This window comes from Pseudophryne corroboree, chromosome 5 (assembly GCF_028390025.1).
Source record: "Pseudophryne corroboree isolate aPseCor3 chromosome 5, aPseCor3.hap2, whole genome shotgun sequence".
NCBI classification, from domain to species: domain Eukaryota; kingdom Metazoa; phylum Chordata; class Amphibia; order Anura; family Myobatrachidae; genus Pseudophryne; species Pseudophryne corroboree.
The window spans coordinates 446,922,575-446,949,187 of NC_086448.1; the positions used below are offsets into that span (position 1 = coordinate 446,922,575).

The window sequence follows — 26,613 nt, forward strand, 5'->3', positions numbered from 1 at the left end:
TTTTCTCTATCTATCCTTATAAGAATATGAAAAAAAAAATCACAATTTATATATAGTACAGTAGATGCTGCCGTAAGGAAAGTAATGAACCTACACTTCTTATACCTGTAACCTATTCATCTTTACCTGTGTCTTGGCTACAACTCCCACAATCCTATGTGCATTATAGTCGTATTGATAATCATAGCAATTATAGATTCAAAAAGTGGTTAGTATATTAGCAGTAAAATCCATTCTATATTTAGGCGTTATTAGTTTTTGTTAGGAATACTTTTTTCACACTGATTAAGAAAGTTAAAAAACAAAAATCCTTCATTTGTTTTGCATATTTAATTTTGTAATTCATTCCATCGTGCTATAATTTTATACTGTATATAGAATAAAAGAATGACCACCTGTGTGGTGCTGTTAGACTTATACCATGCCCATGGATCATGTGCCTGCAAAAAGTATTATGTTCAGTAAAATGAAATAATCCCCAGAGAGGAATAACCTAATAGCAAACTTTAAACATAAAATAGCCAAGGATTATTACAGTTCTTCAAGAAAAATAAGAAAAGAAAAACTTTGTTGCAATCATTTTTCTGAATAATAAATGTGCTACGTGTCTTGTCTTTATCACCAAGGTCAGCGAGAAGCTGACAATTGCAGCAGAGACGGAGTTAAAGATTAATACAGCTCGTGAGGAATATCGCCCTGTGGCCACGCGTGGCAGCATCCTATACTTTCTCATTGTAGAGATGAGTCTGGTGAATGTAATGTATCAGACCTCACTCCGCCAGTTCCTCGGCATCTTTGATTTGTCAATGGAAAGATCTGTAAAGTCCCAGCTGACATCCAAAAGAATTGCAAACATCATTGAGTATCTTACCTTTGAGGTGTTTAGGTACACTGCTCGAGGCCTGTATGAAGACCACAAGTTTCTATTTACATTGCTAATGGCATTAAAGATTGACTTGCAAGCTAAGAGAATTTCTCATAACGAATTCCAGACACTCATCAAAGGTACAGCACAAATATAAATAAGTTCCCTTTCTGTGTAGTATTCATTTTATACGGAACATGGGCGGTCATTCCGGGTTGATCGTAGCTGTGCTAAATTTAGCACAGCTACGATCATTCACACTGACATGTGGGGGGACGCCCAGCACAGGGCTATCCCGGCCAGCATGTCCGTGCCGGCTCCCCCGCAGAAGTGCAAAGGCATCGCACAGCGGCGATGCCTTTGCACTTCAAGAGTAGCTCCCGGCCAGCGCAGCTTTAGCGTGCTGGCTGGGAGCTACTCATCGCTCCACGGCCTGCAGCGGCTGCGTGTGACGTCATGCAGCTGCTGCGGCCCGCCCCTCCATTCGGTCCGGCCATGCCTGAGTTGGCCGGACTGCACCCACAAAATGGCGGCCAAACGCCGCCGTTCCACCCCCTCCTGCCCAGCAATCGCCTCTGCCTGTCAATCAGGCAGAGGCGATTGCAGCCCTGCTACGCACTACGGCGCATGCGCAGTAGGGACCCGTTCGCTCGGCTGCGACAAAAAGCAGCGAGCGAACGGGTCAGAATGACCCCCACAGTCTGTATGTTGAACGCAATGATATTGATAACCTATTGTAAGTGTTCCGTTGCCCCAGAAATGACTCCCTGACCCACAACTTCTGCCTGTGTCTCTTACAAAGACAATAGGCAGACAGTGTATTACTAAATAGAGAATGGAAAGATATGTGGCAGGCTGTAATGGGGAAAAGGGGACAGTGTTAAGAGACACACAAAAATGATGCACTATTTGGTCCCCTTGGCCTCCTTTCCCCATAATGTATTAGATTATGGCACCAATTCCAGCCTTTTTTGGATCATACATTAGAATTAATCTATATATACACTACAAAAAAATGGTTGTAGAAAGTTGTTTCTCTTAGCTCCCTCTGCTACCATACACATGGCAGGCCATACCAGCAGCACTACTTTATTCCACTGCTGTTTTACAGACTGTCAAAGGGGATAATATCCTGGGCTAAACGAATGTTGTTTTTTCTCCATCAGCTCCTTATCTCACATTGTCTATGTCATTTTGATAGCAAGACTCACCCCAAGAGGTTCCTAACCCAGGATATCAATGCAGCTGGAAATATTGAAAGCTGCTCACAGTAAGCAAGTGAGCAGGGGTGTAGTTAGTGATTTGTGGGTGCCATAGCAACATTTTAATGGGGCCCCTGTCCCAATGCTTCTAGAGAGACACCTCTGCAGTAGTTAATTTATGTCCCATAATAGTGCCCTAGTTTATATTATGATCCATAGTACAGTAGTTCCCTAGTTCACATACTGTCACATTTTATGGCTGCCAATACACATTATGCAACACAGTACATTCAATTCGCATTATGACATACAGTGTCTCCAGTTCATATTGTGCCACATTACAGTGCCCCTAGTTCATATTATGTAACAGTATACTGCCCTCCTGTTCATTTTATACCACATTACAATGAGCAGGTCCAGCGGCATAACTAGATATATTGTAGGCCCAAGGCAAAAGTTGCCTCTATGTACCACCCAATGGGTAAAAATGTATTTAACAGGTATCTTTGACAGGTAATGTGGGTCCCTCCCATCTCTGCACTCCCTGCACCTATGGTAGCTAAGCCCCTTGTAAGTGAGCAATTCTCCCTAAGAAGTCCACAAGCACAATGTTTCAGGGCCATGCCCCCCTTTAACGCCACTGAAATGGACTGATGTGTGTCTCTAATTTACACTTGTGTAACATACCCATCAAAGAAGTGAATGAGAAAGCCAGGTTGTTAAACAAAAGTAACTGTAGTTAGCAATAGTAAAGGCATATGTATATTTCTATTACGTCCTAGAGGATGCTGAGGTCCACATTAGTACCATGGGGTATTGACGGGTCCACTAGGAACCATTGGCACTTTAAGAGTTTTAGAGTGTGGGCTGGCTCCTCCCTCTATGCCCCTCCTACCAGACTTAGTTTAAAAAATGTGCCCGGAGGAGCTGGTCACAGCTAGGGGAGCTCTACAAAGCTTCTTTAGTAAAAGTTTATTTTAGAGTTTATTATTATACAGGGATGCTGCTGGCAACAGCCTCCCTGCTTCGTGGGACTAAGGGGGAGAGTAGTGCCCGCCCTGCGGGGTCTGAGCTACTATCTCCACTGACAGGACACTGAGCTCCTGAGAGGATCGAACTTTCCCCGCCACAGGGGATCGCTCACCCCGGCAGCATGCCGCCACACCCTTACAGAGCCAGAAGATCAGTAGCGAGTCAGTCACTAGCAAGCGGGGAGCCGTTGTGAAGATGGCGGCAACAGGGTATGGAGCGCAGTACTAACTGCACTCCGGGGCTCAGCGGTACATAGTGCGGCGCTGTGAGGGGCACCTTGAGCCAGAGCCTACACCCTACACTGACCTCTTAAGCCTGTCAGGGTCCCGGGATCACTGCCAGCATGAATCCTCAGGCCAGTATAATCTCATGAAGAGCAAGCAGACAGCGCCATTAAGGGGGCGGAGCTTCTCCTCAGAGCGGACCCAGCAGCGTTCAATGCCATTTTCCTGCCTGCAGAAATGCTGTCAGTGAAGTGCAGTCCCTCCAGAGCAACTCCATCTATCTCTTACGGTACCAGGGGGTTGTAGAAGGGGAGGGGATATGTAGGCTGTGTTAACCTATTAAGGTGCACAGTCAGCACTGGTTGGGATCTCCCTATACCTTGAAAGTGCTGTGTGTGGGTTGGCTCCAATCTCTGTGTCTCTCTTGCCATTCTTGGGGGTGAAACTCTGTCTAGTCTCGTGTGTGTGTGTGTGTGTGTGTGTGTGTGTGTGTGTGTGTGTGTGTATGGAGTGTTTGGGGTCTCCAGATAGCTATGTGCAGGGACTCTGTGTCATATGCTGCAGAGGATATGTCCTCTCAGGATGATCACATTCCATGTAATCAGGATTGCACTGTTTTAGCGCAGATACCAGCAAGGGAACCTGAATGGTTATCCTCTATCAAATCTATGATTTCTCAGATTTCTACTAGGGTTGCACAGAATGAATCTGCAACTCAGGTTTTACAGAACTCTATGGCAGTTTTGTCCGGTCCTGTTACCTCAGGGCCCCATTCTGTAGGTTCCCACAAACGTGCTGTTGCCCAGATTATGTAAGATGACACGGATACCGATTCTGACACGGCAGACAGTGATGGGGATGTGCTCAGGGGGGCCGCATCTCTTGCTAAAGGGGTGCAGTTGATGATAGAGGCTATCAGGGATGTGTTGAATATTGCTGATACAACACTTGAGCAGGTTGAGGAGGCTTATTTCACTGACAGTAAGAAAGCCTCGCTAACCTTCCCTGCGTCCAAAGATTTAAATGCTATTTTTGAAAAAGCTTGGGAAAACCCATAGAAAAAATTCCAGATCCCTAGAAGGGTTCTGGTTGCTTTCCCCTTCCCTGAGGCGGATGGGAAAAAGTGGGAAACCCCACCCATAGTGGACGCGTCTGTATCCAGACTCTCGAAAAAGGTGGTTTTACCTGTCCCAGAATCTACTGCCTTAAAGGAGCCGGCTGATCGCAAAATTGATACTACGCTCAAATCCATATACACGGCTTCAGGCGCGATACTACGTCCTACTATTGCCTATGCATGGATTTCCAAAGCTATAGTAAAGTGGTCGGGCACATTACTTGAGGATTTGTATACAATGGATAAAAGTGACGTTAAATTGTTTGTACGTAACATTCAGGATTCTGCAGGTTTTATGGTGGAATCCATGAAAGACCTGGGTTCAATGGCTGCAGGAATATCTTCCATGTCGGTCTCAGCCCGTCGAGGTTTGTGGCTGCGCCAGTTGTCTGCCGACGCGTAATCCAGGAGAGGTGTGGAGACCCTACCCTACACAGGTCAGGCTCTCTTTGGGGAAGCATTGGATGCGTAGATCTCCACGGCTACAGTGGGTAAGTCGCCTTTTCTTCCCTCAGCTGCACCTGCTACGAAGAAACCTTTTTCTTCAGCTGCATCACAGTCCTTTCGAGTTGCTAAACCAAGAAAGGCCAAACCATCCAACACCTTCTTTAGAGGTGGTAGACCAAAATCCAAAAAAACCTGCTGCTGCGCATTCCCAGGAACAGAAGCCTGCTTCCAGTACGCCAAAGTCCTCAGCATGGCGGTGGACCACGTGGCCTGGAGGTAGGGCCGGTGGGGGTGAGACTCAGACATTTCAGTCACGTCTGGGTGTCGTCCGGCCTGGATCCCTGGGTGCTAGATATTGTATCCCAGGGGTACCGGCTGGAATTTCAAGATCTTCCTCCCCACCGGTTCTTCAAATTGGGCTTGCCAGCTTTGCCAGCAGACAGGGCTACCCTACAGGGAGCCATTCAAAAGTTGGTGGAGGCACAGGTTATTGTACCAGTTCCTCCCCAGATGCAAAACAAAGGTTACTATTCGAACCATTTCGTGGTTCCGAAACCGGATGGTTCGGTCAGGCCCATTCTGAACTTAAAATCACTAAACCCCTTTCTGAGGGAGTTCAAGTTCAAAATGGAGTCTCTAAGGGCAGTGATATCAGGTCTGGAGGAGGGGGAATTTCTGGTATCCCTGGATATCAAGGATGCATACCTCCACATTCCGATTTGGCGGCCGCATCAAGCTCATCTCCGGTTTGCACTGTTGGACTGTAATTTTCAGTTCCAGGCCCTGCCATTTGGCCTCTCCACAGCAGACAGGGGGTGAACATAATTCCATATCTGGACGATCTGCTGATAAAGGCATTGTTCAAGGAGAAACTGTTACGGTCCATAGCTTTCACGACCCAGCTTTCATGGTTGGATCCTGAATCTTCCAAAATCACATTTGGAACCAACCAGGAGGTTGTCCTTTCTGGGAATGATCCTCAACACGGAAGTGCAGAGGGTGTTTCTTCCAGAGGAAAAAGCGTTGGTGATACAAACAATGGTCCGGGGTGTCCTGAAGCCAGCCCGGGTGTCGGTTCGTCAGTTCATTCGCCTTCTGGGGAAGATGGTGGCCTCTTACGAGGCTCTGCAGTAAAGGAGGTTTCAAGCTCGGTCCTTCCAACTGAATCTCCTGGACAAGTGGTCGGTATCCCATCTACATATGCACTAGAGAATACGTCTGTCGCCAAAGGCCAGGATTTCACTTTTCTGGTGGCTGCAATTACCTCACCTTCTGGAGGGCCGCAGGTTCGGGATTCAGGACTGGGTCCTTCTAACCACGGATGTAAGTCTCCGGGGCTGGGGCACAGTCACTCAAGGGGAAACCTTCCAAGGAAGGTGGTCAAGTCTGGAAGCCGGCCTGCCGATAAACATTTTGGAACTAAGAGCCATCTACAACGGTCTTCTCCAAGCGGCCCATCTTCTGAGAAATCGGGCCATTCAAGTGCAGTCAGACAATGTAACGACAGTGGCTTACATAAACTCACAGGACGGAACGAAGAGCAGAGCTGCAATGTCAGAGGTAACAAGAATCATCCTCTGGGCAGAAAAACACACGTTGGCGCTGTCAGCAATCTTCATTCCGGGAGTAGACCACTGGGAAGCGGACTTCCTCTGCAGACAAGATGTCCACCCAGGGGAGTGGGGTCTCCATCCGGAGGTGTTCAAGGAGGTAACAGATCTTTGGGGCGTACCCCAGATCGACATGATGGCCTCTCGTCTCAACAAGAAGCTTCGGCATATTGTTCCAGGTCAAGGGACCCGCAAGCAGTGGCTGTGGACGCCCTAGTGACTCCGTGGCTGTTCCAGTTGGTGTACGTGTTTGCTCCACTTCCACTCATTCCAAGAGTTGTCAAACTCATAAGGAGAACAAGAGTTCAGGCAATCCTCATTGCTCCGGACTGGCCAAGAAGGGCTTGGTACGCAGATCTTCTGGATCTACTACTAGAAGAGCCAAGGCCTTTTCCTCTTAGGGAGGACCTGCTGCAGCAGGGGCCGTTCGCCTATCAAGACTTACCACGGCTACGTTTGACGGCATGGAGGATGAACGCCAAATACTAGCTTGGAAGGGCATTCCGAACAAGGTTATTCCTACCCTGATACAGGCTAGGAAAGGAGTAACGTGAAAACATTACCATCGTATTTGGAAAAAATATGTATCTTGGCGTGAATCCAAGAAGTTTCCTACGGTGGCGTTTCAACTGGGACGTTTTCTCCTCTTCCTGCAAGCAGGTGTGGATATGGGCCTGAGATTAGGATCCATAAAGGTCCAGATTTCATCCCTATCCATTTTTTTCCAGAAACCGTTGGCTGTCCTCCCTGAGTTTCAGACTTTTTTGAAGGGAGTTCTGCACATCCAACCTCCCTTTGTACCGCCTACGGCATCCTGGGATCTGAACGTGGTGTTGCAGTTCCTCCAGTCAGACTGGTTTGAACCTCTACAGGACGTTGAGGTCAAGTTTCTCACGTGGAAGGCTATCACTTTGTTGGCCTTAGCTTCTGCTAGATACGTGTGTCAGAGTTGGGGGCTTTGTCATGTAAAAGCCCATACTTGATTTTCCATGAGGATAGAGCTGAGCTTCGGACACATCAGTAGTTTCTTCCGAAGGTTGTGTCGGCATTTCATATCAACCAACCTATTGTTGCCAGTTGCGACTGACTCCTCAATTTCTCAAAGTTCTTGGATGATGTAAGGGCGCTAAAGATCTATGTAAGGAGGACTGCTCGTCACAGAAAGTCGGACGCTCTGTTTGTCCTGTATGATCCCAAGAAAATTGGGTGTCCTGCTTCTAAGCATGCGATCTCTCGCTGGATCAGGTTCACTATCCAGCATGCATATTCTACGGCAGACGTGTCCTATGTCTGTTAAGGCCCACTCTACTCGTAAGGTGGGTTCTTCCTGGGCGGCTGCCCGGGGCGTCTCGGCATTACAACTCTGCTGAGCAGCTACTTGGTCGGGGTCAAACACGTTCGCAAAGTTCTACAAGTTCGATACTTTGGCCTCTGAGGACCTAAAGTTTGGTTAATTGGTTCCGCAGGAGCCTCCGTGCTCTCCCTCCCATGGTACTAATGTGGACCTCAGCATCCTCTAGGATGTAAGAGAAAATAGGATTTTAATTACCGGTAAATCCTTTTCTCGTAGTCCGTAGAGGATGCTGGGCGCCCGCCCAGCGCTTCGTGATCCTGCAGTGGTTATTTAGTTCAGTAATGCTTAGTTCTAGGTTAAGTACTGTTTTGTTACTTGGTAAGTAATCTTGTTCAGCCGTTGCTGATATTTCAAGCTAGTTAGCTTGGTTTGCCTTGTGTGTGAGCTGGTGTGAATCTCGATACTATCTGTGTAAAATCCTTCTCTCGAAGATGTCCGTCTCCTCAGGCACAGTTTCTAAACCAGAGTTTAGAGTGAGTCTGGTAGGAGGGGCATAGAGGGAGGAGCCAGCCCACACTCTCAAACTCTTAAAGTGCCAATGGCTCCTAGTGGACCCGTCTATACCTCATGGTACTAATGTGGACCCCAGCATCCTCTACGGACTGCGAGAAAAGGATTTACCGGTAGGTAATTAAAATCCTATTATTTTTTTATGTATTGTACAGGACAACAGGCAATCAGTTACCATGTGGGATACATTTTCTTATATGTGATCTATAATGATTTCAATGAGTTTTACTTTGCACATCAAGATGTATCAAGCCTTGGCAATCAGTCACTTTCTAACTGCCATTTCATGGACTATGCTAGAAAAAAGACAGCAGCCGATTAGTTACTTTGGTCAACTTTTCCACTTTATCTCTCTCCAAGGCTTGATACATCTCCACCTTAACATGAGAGATGAGACATTTCTGAAACCACTGTGCTTCCTTCCTAACAGGTGGCGCAACACTAGATCTAAATTCTGTAGAACCAAAGCCAAAAAAATGGATACTTGACATGACCTGGCTCAATCTGGTGCAGTTGTCCAATCTACCTCCCTTTAATAACCTGTTGGGACAGGTTGCAAGAAATGAGAAAGCATGGAAAATCTGGTTTGATGAAGAAGCCCCCGAAGAATCTCCTTTACCTGATGGCTATGATAGTTTGTTGGATACTTTTAGGAAACTGCTTCTTATTCGGAGCTGGTGTCCTGATCGAACCATCGCACAGGTACCACCCCGTCATTGTTAAAGAAAAATGGTATATCCTTCAATGCTTTTACAGTAGTTGATTGTGAAGATACAGTTTTGTTCACCTTCACTTGAAAACTGTAAAATCTACAATGTAATCAGTATATTTGCTGTCACATTCTCTAATACTGTACTTATTTTAGTATTTTTTTTAATGCTTGTTTTATAGGCTAGACATTACATAGCGGAATCTCTTGGTGTAAAGTATGCAGAAGGTTTCATTCTTGACATGGAATCTATGTGGGCTGAAAGTGATTGTAGAACCCCTCTGGTTTGTTTCCTGTCAATGGGGTCAGATCCTACAGAAAACATTGAGCGCTTGGCCAAATCCAAGGTATGTTATAACATAGGCCGAAGATCCCTCAGTGTTCTTTCCAGAAATTTCCTTTGTACATCACTTACCATAGCATAACGTTGTTTCTACTAGTAAAACATCTAATGATTTCCATGCTAGGACTTTATCTGGTAATTGTTTAGCTATTTAAAATTTTGCAATTTGTTATGAGAAATATCTTGTAAAAATGAAATATTTTTGGGCTTGGGAGTACTGTATGTTGGCTTGTCTACTTCTTACGCGTTGGACAATGTCTGCTCACACAGGAAGGGGTGGTTTAAGAGAGGAGAGAAAATTCTGGGTGCATGCTGTGTGTGACCTCTTCTTCTCCAGCAGACCAATAGACTCTGGCTTTGTGCTTGAGTCTACTGCGCATGCTCAAGCCTCCAGGAACATGGCACCAAGTTCTCTACTGAGCATGCCCAAATGATGGCGAAAAATGACACCAGAGCAGGAAATATAAGTATACTGTATGGGTGTGCACTGTGTGGAGCTTTGCACTGCACACCCTGTACCTGTTAGAGATATGCTAGTGCACAGGCCATTATCAATTGTAAGCAAACAGGGTTTCTTTCCTGACTGTTCTTATTCGGTGATACCTTTGAACATGATATTTTAGTGATTCGTAGAAGTGTTCATTTTTTTTGTTGTTCAATTAAAAACATCCATATTTTGGATATTCTTTGTTTGTTTCCATAGAATGCTCCTTGTCGTGCTATATCAATGGGTCAAGGGCAAGAGGTCCATGCCAGACGTCTGCTATGTCTGTCCATGCAAGACGGTGGATGGTTACTTCTTCAGAACTGTCACTTGGGTTTAGACTTCATGGATGAATTGCTAGATACAATTACTGTCACAGAAAGTGTGCATGAGGGCTTCAGGACATGGGTGACCACAGAAGTCCACCCCAAGTTTCCTATAAATCTGCTGCAGTCATCAATAAAATTCACTAATGAACCACCTCAAGGTAATGTTTGTAATTATACTTGTGGAAAAGTTAATATAAGAGTGAATAATGGAATATCCAATAGCATATCTTCTACATTTTCTCAAACAATGTCAGTCTTTTTTTTTTCTCCCAGACAATGACGCAGACTTTTTCTTCTTCATGATCCTGATCGTATCATCCCATTCATTGCATGCTTCCTACATTATACCAAAGGTTTTCCTAGTGTATATAGGGGGTAATTCCAAGTTGATCGCAGCAGGATTTTTGATAGCAACTGTGCAAAACGATGTGCACTGCAGGGGAGGCAGATATAATATGTGCAGAGAGAGTTAGATTTGGGTGTGGTGTGTTCAATCTGCAATCTAATTTGCAGTGTAAAAATAAAGCAGCCAGTATTTACCCTGCACAGAAATAAAATAACCCACCCAAATCTAACCCTTTCTGCACATGTTATATCTGCCTCCCCTGCAGTGCACATGGTTTTGCCCAGTTGCTATCAAAAATCCTGCTGCGATCAACTTGGAATTACCCCCATAGCTTCTTCTTTCACAACTCTTACCTTTTTTTATTTACTTTTGTTCTCTCATACGAATGCTCTGCTTATTAAAAATATCATGTGGATTGATCAACCAACATTGCAGTGGCCTATATTCCGATGTATATGTCAGTGGCTAAAGCCAATGCAAGTTGTCTGTATATGCTTCCACATGAGAATGACGATTATAGCCCAGTAGTCCTTTATATGACTTTGCATCACCCATACTTTGTATACACCCAGTTTCCGGAATATGTGTAGTGCAAAAACACACAAGCTCTGCTCCACAACCAGGTGACCTTTCAACCCTGAACTAAGCTACAGTATGTAAAGAAAAATCACCATCTATATTTATACCACTGTATCACTACAGGTACACCACTAAATTAGGCTGTAGGGGGAGGGGGGAGTTAGGCTAAGGAAGGGCTCAGTCAGGCTGCGGGAGGCTCAGATGGGTTGCGGGAGGGCTCAGTTAGGCTGCAGGTTACAGTTAGGCTGCAGGAGGTTTAGGTGCTGCTGGGGTTAGGCTTCAGGAGGGCTCAGGCTGTGGGAGTGGTCAATTAGGCTGCAGTTGGACTCGGTTAGGCTGCAGGAGGAAATCAGAATGCAGCCTGTGGGAGATTGTTTATTCACAACAATAACAGAAAAAAGGTTAGAATACATGTGGCCAATATATTATTATAATAATCATCATCATCATCATCATCATCATCATACAAGTCAGTTGCAATAAGAAATTAACTGAAGATAAGAGCACAACAAAGTACTTGGGGTAAGTTAGAATAAAAGATGGGGAAGAATTAACACACAAACAGTAATCCTGGAAAATGTTCTGGTAGACAGGCCATGCAGGATGTCACGTGTAGGAGGAAACACACAGAGCCCATTCTTTTAAAAACAATATTGTGCTGTATTACATATAATTAAATTAGATACTTAATAGCTTTTTAGCTGGGATAGCTGGCTAAGTATAATTATAATTTTTTACTTATGGAGAGTACTGTAGTTATTTCAGCTTCTATGTACATATTATAGTTGAAACAAAGGTCCCACAAGGTTGTCCATTTTTCTTTCCTGTATGGTTCTTGACAAGCAAAGTTCCATATTCACCCAATGGCTAGTACACTGAATAGAGATTGTATATTAACTATTATAAGGGGATCACTTAATTTTCATTTGTTGAGTTTACTTAGGGCAAGGTAAACAAATGTAATCTGTGTACGGGCCATAATGGTAGATGACTGCAAACCATACTCTCCCATCTCACAGACCAGCTGCTCATACTTCCTAATACTGCTCTACGTGATAGGCAGACTGGAACACTGGGTTGACTTGGGTACTGCTGAATGACTCTATTAGTCAAAAATCCAATAATAGGACTTTTAGCCCTGATGCGAGCCATGATCTGGTTATTGCTCATCACTGCTGCTAACCAAGCTTTACCTTGCTTGTCGCACAGTAATGTGTTTATTAGCAGGCAGCAGTCATGTGACCGCCAACTGCTTACTTTTCGTTAATATTCTTGCTGAATGCTTGTGGCAGTGTAAAAGATGGTACAGTAGGCCAAACCTAATGTGTTGTTCTTTTGGTTTGTTGTTAAGGGGGACCAACTTCAGTCCGCAGACCATATTTTTGCATTATTGACTTGGGTATGACAAAACAGATATGTCATTCAGGGCCGGATTAGGGGCCCCCACACTACGCCCACCCAAATTGAACCCGGGACCCCGTTGGCAGCACTATTAAAAACTCCTACTCGGCTGCACTCAGCAGCTCCGTTACAGTATCCCAGCAGGCTGTGGGCAGCTCTGTGAAATTGAGTGTCTCATGGGATTTGACTTCCCGCAAGACTGACTGTGCAGCACACACAGCAAGCCTCGCGGAAAGTCAAATCCCATGAGACACTCACTTGTAACGGAGCTGAGGAGTGAGGCACCATTTTACTCACGGTTATGGCTAAAACCAAGTTGGGAAAAGGACCTCTGATGTCACCAGGGGCAGGAGCAAGGCCAGAATGCGGTACCCGAAATGTACGCTCGCCACGCTTTGCTCACGACGCTTCGGGCTCAGTGGCTTGCTTCGCTCACCACCGAGTTACTAAAAGGAGTAATTGTTGGCATAGATAGTGAGAGTACTATCCCACCAGCTTTGCTCCTCCCTCTAACGTCAGAGGTCCTTTAGTCCACTTAGTTCTAGCATCTACCTTTCTCTAACGTCCTAGGGGATACTGGGATGGATTAGTACCATGGGGTATAGACTTAGTCCATTGGAGCCTGACACTTTAAGAAATGTACAGTGTGTGCTGGTTCCTCCCCTCTATGCCCCTCCACCAGACTCGGTTTAGAAAAATGTGCCCAAGGAGCCGGGTGCATTCTCTCCAGAGCTCCAGAGAGTTTTCTTCAGAAATGTATTTTACTGTATTATTTTCAGGCAGCACTGGTTGGTACCAGTCTGCCTGCGTCGTGGGACTTGGGGGGTGGGGGACAGAACCAACCTCCTATAGGGTTAATGGTTCATATCTCCACTGACAGGACATTAGCTCCTAAGGCGCTGTTTCACATGCCCCAGGGTGTACTCACACGCCGGCAGCATGCCGCCACCCCTAACAGATGCCGAAGACGCAGTGCGTACAAACACCAGGGTCCCGGTTAGCGGGTCCCCGGTGACAATGGCGGCATAAGGGCAAGGTGGGCACCTGGCTGCGTGCTGCGGTGCCCGCTGAGACACCCGCACTGGCGCTGACGTAAAAGGGGTCTTCTTAACCCCATTTTACAATGAGAAATCACATATAAAGCCAGTATAATCTTCTGGGGGACCACGTGCCATTACGGGGGCGGGGCTTCCCGGAGAGCGGGACCAGCGGCTCAAAGGTGCCATTTCCTGCTGCTGCTGACCTCCAGGATTCATGCAAGCACTGCTCCTCCACAGACCCTGCTAAATCACCATTTGTACTGGTACCAGGAGGGTTTTATAGAAAGGGGGGAGCATATAACCGCAATATGCCTTACTAAGGCTCTGATTTATACCCAGTGGGGCACTGCTTTCACTGTGGTATTGTGTGCTGGTCTCATTCCTATCTGTGTTTCCTGTGGTGTTGTGTGCTGGTCTCATTCCTATCTGTGTTTCTCCTTTTAGACTATCTGGGGGATTTGTGTGATTTCACTGTGTTATTTCACTGAACTGTGTTTTTCACTAATTCTGTGTGTATTTCTTCTGAATTGGAATGTCTGGCAAAAAGGCTCTGTGTCCCTCATGCAACACAAAGTTTTCCCCTTCACCGGGGGGATCTCTTCTATGTACTCAGTGTTCTCTACATTCACAGGATAGTAGTGTTCATGAGGCAGAGTGGTTAGAATCATTCAAAGGAATGGTTACTAATATTAATACAAAATTGGCTACTGCCAGACAGGAAGGGCAGACCCTTAAGAAATCGTGGATGATTTTTTAGTCAGGGCTGCTTTTGAACACAGGTAGGCTCCTCAACCCCCTGCTGGTCTCTCATAAACGTGCACTCCCACGTGTACTCCAATCTGACTCTGATAATGACATACCAGATCTGGATGAAGGTGAGGTGGACAATTCAGGGACGTGCGGTGAGCTAAATTGCTCAGGTGGCACTGGCTTGCACCAGAGCCAGATTTACACGCAATATATGAGCCAAAGGATACATGGGGGCATTATACACAGATGCAAGAGTTTAAACTCCTGAAAATTTTGTGAGTTTTGATTAGAGATGTGCTGAAAAGATAGGCAGGGGAGGCACTGCCTCACCTGCCATAGACTTTTTACGCCACAGTTTTGGCTATAAAAATTATTAGAATAATCTATAGAAGATATTTCAGACATATTCTTTGTATTTTTCATATACTTTATATAGTAAAAACTCTGGCACAAACGTTAGTATGACAGGAATGGGTCTGCCTCACCCCACCGCACGTCACTGGTGGTCATGGAGAGGGACAATTCTCTGTCTCAGGGTGGGGAGGCCCTAATTTATTCTATTAGGGAAGTCCTCAACATACATACATAAAGAAACAGAAGCTGAGGAAGAATTGTTTTTTAATGTAAAACCAAAATCTTCTGTCACCTTCCCTGTCTCCAAGGAATTTAACTCACTCTTTAAAGAGTGACAAAAAATATCAAACCCCTAAATGGTTGTTTAATTCTTTCCCTTTTCCACCTGAGGATAGGATGGTATGGGAGAATCCCCAGTGTCCAGGCTGTCACGTAAGATTGTGCTACCTGTACCTGGTGCTATCTCTCTCAAGGACCCAGTAGACTGAGACTACACTCAAATTGATTTATATCGCAGTGGGCGTAGTGCAGAGTCCCACCATTGCTAGCGGTTAGATTACGAGGGCCATGGTCAAAATGGTCCGATAATATAATAAGAGGGGTTTAACACACTACCTCAGGGTGAGATCCTGACTCTACTGCATCATATCCAGGATGCTGCATATTTCATGAGTGCCCGTGCCACAGCGATGGAAGTCTCAGCTCGCAGAGTTCTGTGGCTGCGACAATGATCAGCGGAAGCTGATGCCAAGAAATGCGTAGAAACTCTTCCTTTTACAGGGGATGTCCTGTTTAGGGAAGAACTGCACAAGTGGATCCCTCAAGCAACGGCAGGTAAGTCTACCTATTTGCGGTCTGCTGTGCCTCCAGCAAGACGTCCCTATCCTTGGCCCTCTCTGCAGTCCTTTCGCGTAGCCAGATTTAGAGGCGGAGTCAGAGGTGCCTCTAATGCAGCTAGAGGATCTCTGGACCAGGCCTCCGGATCCTCATCCGCTAAGCCCTCCGCGTTACAGTTGGCCCCAGCTGCAGGGGGATTTTCAGAGATGGCCAATGCATTGGCTTCCGCCCAGAGGAATAACCTTCACACGTCTCACATGGCGGCCCTGCGTTTTGTTCCTCCCTGTCGGTTTATGTACGCCACTGCCGTGGCATTGGCCAACTGTACCTGAATGGCCTGATTTCAGAGAAGATATGAGGCTTGCAGAAGAACATTGTAAATTGCCCTGAGTTCCAGAACATTTATCGGGAGTGAGGATTCCTGACTCGACCATTTTCCCTGGAACTGAGCCCCTTGGGTCACTGCCCCCCGAACCTTAGAGGCTGCATCTGTTGCCAGTAGAGTCCACGATTAGGTACTGAAACTCCGACCCTCCACGAGGTGAGAGACTTGTAGCCACCATAACAGGGAGATCCGTGCTTTCAGCGACAGAGCAATACTCTGGTGCATGTGCAGGTGAGACCCTGACCATTTGTCCAGCAGGTCCAGCTGGAACGGACGGGCATGTAATCTGCTGTACTTGGGAGGCCACCATCTTGCCCAGTAGGCGAATACAAAGATGAATCGAAATCTTGTGGGGTCTATCACTGACCTGGTCGAAGGGTGTTGTGGACTCGGGGCTTCTTCCGGTGACCGGGAAGAGGAACCGCTACTGGGTCGCAATAGAGATGGCCGGATGTAGGTCTTCTTCATACAGGATGAAGACGGTAAGCAGGAATCACGGAGGAATGCTTGAAGGTCTCCTGAAAAACAAGACTGGTAAAAGTGCTGAGTGCTGAGGTACAGAGGTGCTGGTGATATTGAGGTGCTGAAGGCACAGAGACGCTGAGGTACTGGGGTGCTGAGGCACTGAGGTGCTGAGGCACCGAGGTACTAAGGTACTGAGGTGCTGAGGCGCTGAAGGCACCGAGGTGCTGAGGCACTGAGGCACCGAGGTACTAAGGTGCTGAGGTGCTGAAGGCACAGAGGTGCTGAGGTTCTGAGGCACTGAGGTGCGTGATGGCGCTCGGGCGCTTGGATGGCACGGAGGTGCGTGATGGCGCTCGGACGCTTGGAGGCACAGAGATGCGTGATGGCGCTCGGGCGCTTGGAGGCACGGAAATGCGTGATGGCGCTTGGAGGCACGGAGATGCGTGATGGCGCTCGGGCGCTTGGAGGCACGGAAGTGCGTGATGGCGCTCGGGCGCTTGGAGGCACGGAGGTGCGTGATGGCGCTCGGGCGCTTGGAGGCACGGAGGTGCGTGATGGCGCTCGGGCGCTTGGAGGCACGGAGGTGCGTGATGGCGCTCGGGCGCTTGGAGGCACGGAGGTGCGTGATGGCGCTCGGGCGCTTGGAGGCACGGAGGTGCGTGATGGCGCTCGGAGGTGCGTGATGGCGCTCGGGCGCTTGGAGGCACGGAGGTGCGTGATGGCGCACGGGCGCTTGGAGGCACGGAGGTGCTTGGAAACGCTGAGATGCTGGAAACACAGATTTGCTTGGAAGCACAGCGGAAACAGGAACAAGGGAGCTCTGGAGATCACGGTTTCTGACAGCCAGAATGATGATACACAGGCGCCGGCTCCCTGCTCGGCGTCTGACTTTAAACCTCCCGCCTTTGCCTGATTGGCGGAGCGGGCAGATGACGTCAGCCCCGCTCCGCCTACCTAATCCCAATCAACATGGCGGCGCCCTCGCTCCGGGAGCCGCCGGAGAGACCCGCCGACCCGACGCCGGACCCCTGAGACCGCCGGAGGAGAGAGACGCCAGGCCATCCAGGACACCCGCAGAGGCAAGCGTGGCCGCCGCTGCCCGCGAGGTGTGACAGGGTCTGAGCACTGAGCGGATAATAGCTTGAATTGTCAAAGCCTTGTCCATGGGGAGGAATACCTTCTGAGACACCGTGTCCAGTATCATTCCCAGGAACTTAATTCTCTGTGATGGTTCCAGGTGAGATTTCTGGAAATTTAGGATCCACCCATGTTCCGTAAGAAGGTGAGTAGCCAAGTTGATGCTGTTCAGTAGACTCTCCCTGGATGCCGCCTTTATCAGGAGATCGTCTAAGTAGGGGACTATGTTGACTCCCATCATGCGGAGTTGCAACATCATCTCCTCTATGACCTTTGTGAACACCCTTGGAGCTGTGGAGAGACCAAAGGGTAAGGCCTGAAACTGGAAGTGGTGGTCCAGTATAGCAAACCTGAGATACGCCTGATGAGGAGGCCATATCGGGATGTGCAGATATGCATCCTTAATATTCAGGGATACCAGGAATTCCCCTTCTTCCAGGCCAGAGACCACTGCCCTTAGGGACTCCATCTTGAACTTGAACATCTGAAGATACGGGTTCAGAGATCCGTCCGGTTTCTGTACCACGAAGAGGTTTGAAAAAATCCCCTGTTGTGCAACAGAAGAGGTACCGGAACAATCACCTTTGTTCGTAGTAGCTTTTGAATGGTGTCTTGCAAGGTAACCTTTGCTACTGGTGAAGCTGGTAAGCTTGACCTGAAGAATCTGAGAGGAGGGAGTGCATGAAATTCCAACCGGTAACCCTGGGATATGAGGTCCCTCACCCAAGGGTCCCAGCAGGATTTACCCCACACGTGGGCGAAGTGTTGAAGTCAAGCACCCACCTGAAACACGTTCGAACACGTTCATTAAGTTCTATAAGTTCGATACCTTGGCTGGTGATGACCTTCAGTTTGGTCAGGCGGTTCTCAGCACTCTCCCACCCGTTCTGGGAGCTTTGGGACTTCCCCATGATACTAATTCATCCCAGTATCCCCTAGGACATTAGAGAAAATAGGAATTTAATACCTACCGTTAATTCCATTTCTCGAAGTCCAGAGGGGATACTGGGTGCCCGCCTCAGTGCTTCGTTTTTCCTGCTTACCTGGTTGTAAGTTCTTGGTTAGGTCTACTGTTGCTGTCCATATTACTGTTTCAGTTAGCGTTGCTATCCTTTGGTTAGTGTGGCTTTCCTTTGTTCAGGTTAGTGCGGCTATCCTTTCTTGCTGAATTTATAAATAATCACCGCGCTTGTATATATGTGATCAGCTCCGTTAAAATTAAAGCAGTAATGAAATGTACAATGGAGCTCTAAATGTGTAAAAAAGCGCTAATATCTGTAAAAAGAAAAAATGGTTTTTGAAGCAATGTTTTACAGCCCTTTTACGTCGATGTCACAATAACGATGATGTCATAATGGTGATGATGCCATAATGTTGATGAAGTTACAATGGCGATGATGTCATATTGATGATGATGTCGCAGTGGTGATGATGTAATTGTGGGGTTGATGGCACAATGGTGATGATGTCATAATGAAGAGGATGTCACAATGGTGATGATTTCATAAAGGTGATGATGTCAAAATGGTGATGATGTCACAATTGTGATGATGTCACAATGGCGATGTTGTCATAATGGGAATGATGTCACAATGGTGATGATGTCATATTAATGATGTCACAATGGTGATGATGTCACTGATGATGAAGTCATAATGGTGATTATGTCATAATGAGGACGATGTCACAATTGTGATGATATAACGATCATAATGACACAATGGTGATGATGTCATAATGGGGATGATGTCACAATGCTGATGATGTCATAATGGTGATGAGGTCACTAATTATGTCATAATGGTGATGATGTCACAATGGTGTTGATGTCATAATGGTGATTATGTCATAATGTTGATGATGTCACAATGGTATTGATGTCATAATGGGGATGATGTCATATTGTTGATGATGTCATAATGATGATGCCATAAAGGGGATGATGTCACTGATGATGTCATAATGGTGAGGATGTCATAATGATGTCACAATGGTGAAGATGTCATAGTGTTGATGATGTCATAATGGAGAAGATGTCACAATGGTAATGATGTCACTGATGATGTCATAATGCTGATGATGGCACAATGGTAATGATGTCACTGATGATGTCATAATGGTTATGATGTCACAATGGTGATGATGTCACAATGGTGATGATGTCACTGATGTCATAATGGAGATGTCACAATGGTTATGATGGTTTAGTGTTGATATCACAATGGTAATGATTTCACTGATGATGTCACAATGGTAATGATGTCACAATGGTGATTGTGTCATAATGGTTATGATGTCATAATGAAGATGATGTCACAATGGTAATGATGTCACTGATGTCATAATGGAGATGTCACAATGGTAGTGATGTCATAATGATGATATCACAATGGTTTTGATGTCACTATGGTGATGATATCACTATGGTGATGATGTCACAATGGTGATAATGTCATAACTGTGATGATGTCACAATGGTGATGATGTCATATTGATGATGATGTCACAATGGTGATAATGTCACTGATTATTAAGTCATAATTGGGACGATGTCACAATGGTGATGATGTCATAATAATGATTAGGTCACAATGGTGATGATGTCATAATGGTGATGGTGTCACAATGGTAATGATGTCATAATGTTGGTGATGTCACAATGGTGATGATGTCATAATGTGTATTATGTCACAATGGTGATGTCATAATAATGATGATGATGATGATGCCACAATGGTGGTGATATCACGATCATAATGTCACAGTGGTGTTGATGACACAATGGTGATGATGTTATAACGGCGATGATGTCGCAATGGTGATGATATAATGGTGTTGATGTCATATTGATGATCATATTGATGATGATGTCACAGTGGTGATGATGCCATAATGTTGATGAAGCTACATTGGAGATGATGTCATATTGATGATTTCGCAGTGGTGATGATGTCATTATGGGGTTGATGGCACAATGGTGATGATGTCATAATGAAAAGGATGTCACAATGGTGATGATTTCATAAAGGTGATGATGTCACAATGGCGATGTTGTCATATTGGGAATGATGTCACAATGGTGATGTCATAATGTTGATGATGTCACAATGGTTATGATGTCATAATGGTGATGATGTCATAATGGTAATGATGTCATAACGGTGATGATACCATAATGGTGCTTATGTGACAATGGTGATGATGTCACAGTGGTGATGATGTCACTGATGATGAAGTCATAATGGTGATTATGTCATAATGGGGACGATGTCGCAATTGTGATGATATCACGATCATAATGACACAATGGTGATGATGTCACAATGGTGATGATGTCATAATGGGGATGATGTCACAATGCTGATGATGTCATAATGGTGATGATGTCACAGTGATGATGAGGTCACTAATGATGTCATAATGGTGATGATGTCACAATGGTGATGTCATAATGGGGATGATGTCATTGATGTCATATTGTTGATGATGTCACAATGGCGATGATGTCATAATGGGGATTATGTCATTGATGTCATATTGTTGATGATGTCACAATGGCGATGATGTCATAATGGGGATGATGTCACAATGGTGATGATGTCACAATGATGACGCAATCAAGGTGATGATGTCACTGATTATGTCATAATGGTGAGGGTGTCATAATGATGTCACAATGGTGATGATGTCATAGTGTTGATGATGTCACAATTACGATGATGTCATAATGGAGATGATGTCACAATGGTAATGATGTCACTGATGTCATAATTGTGATGATGTCATAATGCTGATGATGGCACAATGGTAATGATGTCACTGATGATGTCACAATGGTGATGATGTCACTGATGATGTCATAATGGAGAGGATGTCACAATGGTGATGATGTCATAGTGTTGATGAAGTCACAATGGCGATGATGTCACAATGGTAATGATTTCACTGATGTCATAATGGTGATGATGTCATAATGAAGATGATGTCGCAATGGTAATGATGTCACTGATGATGTCACAATGGAGATGATGTCACAATGGTAATGATGTCACTGATTATGTCATAATGATGATATCACAATGGTTTTGATGTCACAGTGGTGATGATATCACTATGGTGATGATGTCACAATGGTGATAATGCCATAACGGTGATGATGTCACAATGGTGATGATGTCATATTGATGATGTCACAATGGTAATGATGTCACTGATGATAGTCATAATGGTGATGATGTCATAATATGGATGATGTCACAATTGTGATGATGTCATAATAATGATTAGGTCACAATGGTGATGTCATAATGGTGATGGTGTCACAATGGTAATGATGTCATAATGTTGGTGATGTCACAATGGTGATGATGCCATGATGATGTCATATGGTGGTGATGATGTCATAATGTGTATGATGTCACAATGGTGATGATGTAATAATGGTGATGATGTCACAGTGATTATGTGGTCACTAATGTTGTCATAATGGTGATGATGTCACAATGGTGTTGATGTCATAATGGTGATTATGTCATAATGGTGATGTAAGAATGGCATTGATGTCATAATGGGGATGATGTCATATTGTTGATTATGTCACAATGGGATGATGTAACAATGGTGATGATGTCATAAAGGTGATTATGTCACTGATGATGTCACAATGGTGATGATGTCATAGTGTTGATGATGTCAAAATGGAGATGATGTCACAATGGTAATGATGTCACTGATGTCATAATGGTGATGATGTCATAATGCTGATTATGGCACAATGGTAATGATGTCACTGATGATGTCACAATGGGGATGATGTCACAATGGAGATGATGTCACAATGGTAATGATGTCACTGATTATGTCATAATGGTGATGACGTCACAGTGTTGATGATGTCACTGATGATGTCATAATGGAGATGATGGCACAATGGTTATGATGTCACTGATAATGTCATAATGGTGATGATGTCTTAATGGAGGTTATGTCACAATAGTAATGATGTCACTGATGATGTCAGGATGGTGATGATGTCATAATGTTGATGATATCACAATGGTGATGATGTCATGATGTCATATGGTGATGATGACACAATGGTGATGATTTCATAATGTGTATGATGTCACAATGGTGATATCATAACGATTATGATGTCACAATGGTGTTGATGACACAATGGTGATGATGTTATAATGGGGATGATGTCACAATGCTGAAGATGTCATAATGATGATGATGTCACTAATGATGTCTTAATGGTGATGATGTCACAATGGTGTTGATGTCATAATGGTGATTATGTCATAATGATGATGTCACAATGGCATTGATGTCATAATGGGGATGATGTAATAATGTTGATGATGTCCCAATGGCGATGATGTAACAATTGTGATGACGTCACAATGGTGATGATGTCCCAATGATGATATCATAACAATCATGCAATGTTTTACAGCCTTAATTCGTGTGTCACTGATTATGTCATAGTGTTGATGATGTCACAATGGCGATGAAGTTACAATGGCGATGTCATAATGGAGATGATGTCACAATGGTAATGATGTCACTGATGATGTCATAATGGTGATGATGACACAATAGTTATGTCATAATGGTGATGATGACACAATAGTTATGATGTCATAATGATGATGTCACAATGGTGATGATGTCATAATGATAATGTCACAATGGTGATGTCACAATGGTGATGATGTCACTATGGGGTTGATGGGACAATGGTGGTGATGTCATAATGGTGATGATGTCATAATTGTGATGGTGTCACAAGTGATGATTTCACTGATGATTTTATAAAGCTGATGATGTCACAATGGTGATGATGTCATAATGGTCATGATGTCACAATTGTGATGATGCCACAATGGTGATGATATCATAACAATCATGCAATGTTTTACAGCCCTATTTCGTGTGGGTGTGAGAGTCCATTATTGATCCTGTTAGGGGTTCCGTATAATTGCCGGCGGTCAGGACCGCAATAAGGTAGTGTGCAGGGGTTGACTAAGCTAACTCTCCCTACCGCTGCCTACCTCTTTGCTGTGTACGATGTCCCGCCGTCCGGCTGGTTCCTGCTGATATCGTCTCCCGCTGGTGTCTTCACGCTCTATCACTCGTCGGCGAAGTGAACTCCAGCACATCATCTCCACTGCACCTGAACGCCAGCGATTATACGGAACCTCTAACAGGACCAATAACGGACTCTCACACGCACACGTAAAAGGGCTGTAAAACATTGCTTCATTAACCCTTTTTTCTTTTTACAGGTATTAGCGCTTTTTTACACATTTAGCACTCCATTGTACATTTCATTATCCTTTCTTGCTGTTGTGTGTTGGTTCGGTACCTCACCGCTGTTGTTATATGTTTTCCCACTCTCAAAGTCTCCTCGGGCACAGTTTTCCTAGACTGAGTCTGGTGGAGGAGCATAGAGGGGAGGAGCCAGCAAACACTGAACATTTCTAAAGTGCCAGACTCCAATGGATCCGATCTATACCCCATGGTATTAATCTATCCTAGTATCCCTTACAGACTACGAGAAAAGGAATTACCGGTAGGTATTAAATTCCTATTTTTACTCACAGCTCAGACGACCTCAACAGCAGCAGTGGCGGCTTGGCCAGGTTCCCCCATGTGGTGCAACCATTTGTGCAAGTGCACAAATTGTAGTATAACCATGTGACGTGAGTGTTTTTAATAGCTAGCCTATAAGAATATAGGAATATAATATTGCAATAATTTCCTATAAATACAAACATTTTTTAATATACATCTTATTGTGGCTATGATATGTACACATGCACTAATTAATCCTTGTTTAAGATGTTAAATCATAATTAATATTGAAAAATGTGCTAATAATGAAGAATGACAGATTCAGTAATAATTATGATTTTACAGCTTAAACTAGGAGTAATTAGTGCAAGTTCCCATACAGTAATCACAATGCTGTTTGATAAATTATACTTTTTATTATTTTTTTTAACATCACCACTACAGTATATCACTTTTATTAACAGGGTCCCCCACAGACCTTACATTTGATTTGTAATCAATAGCCAAGGCCTAAAATAACTTGTTACAATAAACTGCTTGGTGCTAAAATAGTGTGCTACAGAGGCTGAGTATACAATGTACAAATAACACACGCATGTTTAAATACATTGGGCTATACAACTTAATAAATGAACAAGAATACAATCTTCCTCTTTCGACCTATCTGGGGAACACGGGAAACAATGGGTTTAGGTGGCAAGGTTGAGACATAGGCAATAAATAGTTAATTCTATTGAGGTGGACACTCCCCTCCCTCTTAAACCTTCCATCTGCAAAAAATAAATAAATTATTTGGTGCCTGCAGGAGAGGCACAAAGATATTAGGAGGCTTTTACTTGTTTCTAGTCTGTCTAGTTGTTTTATTTAGTGTTTTCCCCCAGGCACCTCGCCCCCCTTATGTGACTCGGTGTGCTCACAGTGCGGGGTTACAACACCAGTAGTTTAGTGTAGTCCACACAAGCCTGGTCCGAATGGCCCTGGAGGAACATCAAGCACCTATGGATGGGTATGGGTCCAAAAATACTGTCCTTTTTTAAAGACCCCCACTCCCGGGAAGCCGCAGCCTTCATTTGGTTCTGTCACAGCATATCTGAGGTAGTGTCTGGATGTGTTAGGGGGGCAGAAATGCCGGCCTGAGCCTGCCTCTGTGGGGTTCAGGTCAGGTGACTTAGCATGCTACTGTTCTCTTAGAAGGTGTTGGATAGTGGTAGTAAGCAGTCTAATTGATGAATAATGCCAGTCATCCACAAATCAGAGTGCAGAGAGCTCTCAGCACTCTACAGTAACTGGGGAATGGAGAACACTAACCACCCCTTCCTGGCACAGCTGGAGCTTTATTGTAGTTAGTATAGGTAAGAGACAAAGCTACCCATTTTGTTTAATACACTCTATGAATTTGCAACATTTCAGTTTATTGCTGGTACTTTGTCATGCCTGTTAAATAATAAATAAATAACAACAGAAAGTTATACTGTACATTAAAGTTATACATAACCGTTATACACTTATTGCTAAGTTCACAATGTAGTGCCTGGTGGTGAGTTGAATGTAAGTAGGCCTCAACTGCACTTGCATTTCATGCCTCAACTAATGCGGATATTTGCATATTTACTTTACTGTAGTTTGATAGCCTTCATCATTATCAGTGTGTACAGTAAGTACTTACACCAGCCTTGTCATTGGGACAAGAAATGTTGGTGTACTCGCATCCCTTATTCTATCTACACGTCCCTGGTACACTCTCACTAAACTTAACATTAATTCCATATTCATCACTTGCACCTACAGTATCTATATAACTATTTATCATGTCTCCCATAATGTTTTGTTTCCGCTGGCAGGTGTGAAGGCAGGATTAAAGAGGACATATTCTGGAGTTTCTCAAGAACTACTGGATGTAACCAATGTTCCACAGTGGAAACCATTGCTGTATGCTGTTGCTTTTCTCCATACAACAGTGCAGGTATCAGTTTTTTCTGCTTGTTGCTATGTATGGCAGTAATTCAATTTGTGTTACCCTCTTTATTATTATTAGTATTATTATTATCCTTTATTTATATGGCGCCACAAGGGTTCTGCGGCGCCCAATTACAAAGTACATAAACAAATAAAACAGGAAAACAGCAACTTACAGTTAAAGACAATATAGGACAAGTACAGGGTAAATAAACATAGCTACATCAGCAGATAACATTGAATTAAGTATCAGGTGGCAGAAGACTGCTGGATTTGGTGCAGTTGAAAAATATTAAAGTAAGAAAAAGGATAAGCACATGAGGGAAGAGGACCCTGCTCGTGAGAGCTTACATTCTAAAGGGAAGGGGTAGACAGACAGGGGTGACACAGATGGGGTACATAGAGAGCATGGAACAGAGGCTTAGGATGATATTAGGCTGGGTTTGGTGAAGGAGTGGGTCTTGAGAGCCTGTTTGAAGTTTTTTAGAGAGGTGGAGAGTCTGAGGGGGAGAGGCAGGGAATTCCAGAGAAATGGAGCAGCACGTGAAAAATCTT

The 26,613-nt window shown here is 44.7% G+C and overlaps 1 protein-coding gene across 1 annotated transcript in view; it reads left to right on the plus strand.

The window, feature by feature from the left end:
• The window catches only part of LOC134929613 (dynein axonemal heavy chain 5-like), an 837,675-nt gene that overhangs the window by 675,777 nt on the left and 135,285 nt on the right, over positions 1-26,613 (plus strand). The window contains exons 67-71 of the mRNA XM_063925200.1: positions 627-1,005; positions 8,792-9,063; positions 9,253-9,417; positions 10,117-10,384; positions 25,944-26,065. Coding sequence (XP_063781270.1) covers positions 627-1,005; positions 8,792-9,063; positions 9,253-9,417; positions 10,117-10,384; positions 25,944-26,065 — 1,206 coding nt within the window. The remainder of the gene's footprint in view (positions 1-626; positions 1,006-8,791; positions 9,064-9,252; positions 9,418-10,116; positions 10,385-25,943; positions 26,066-26,613) is intronic.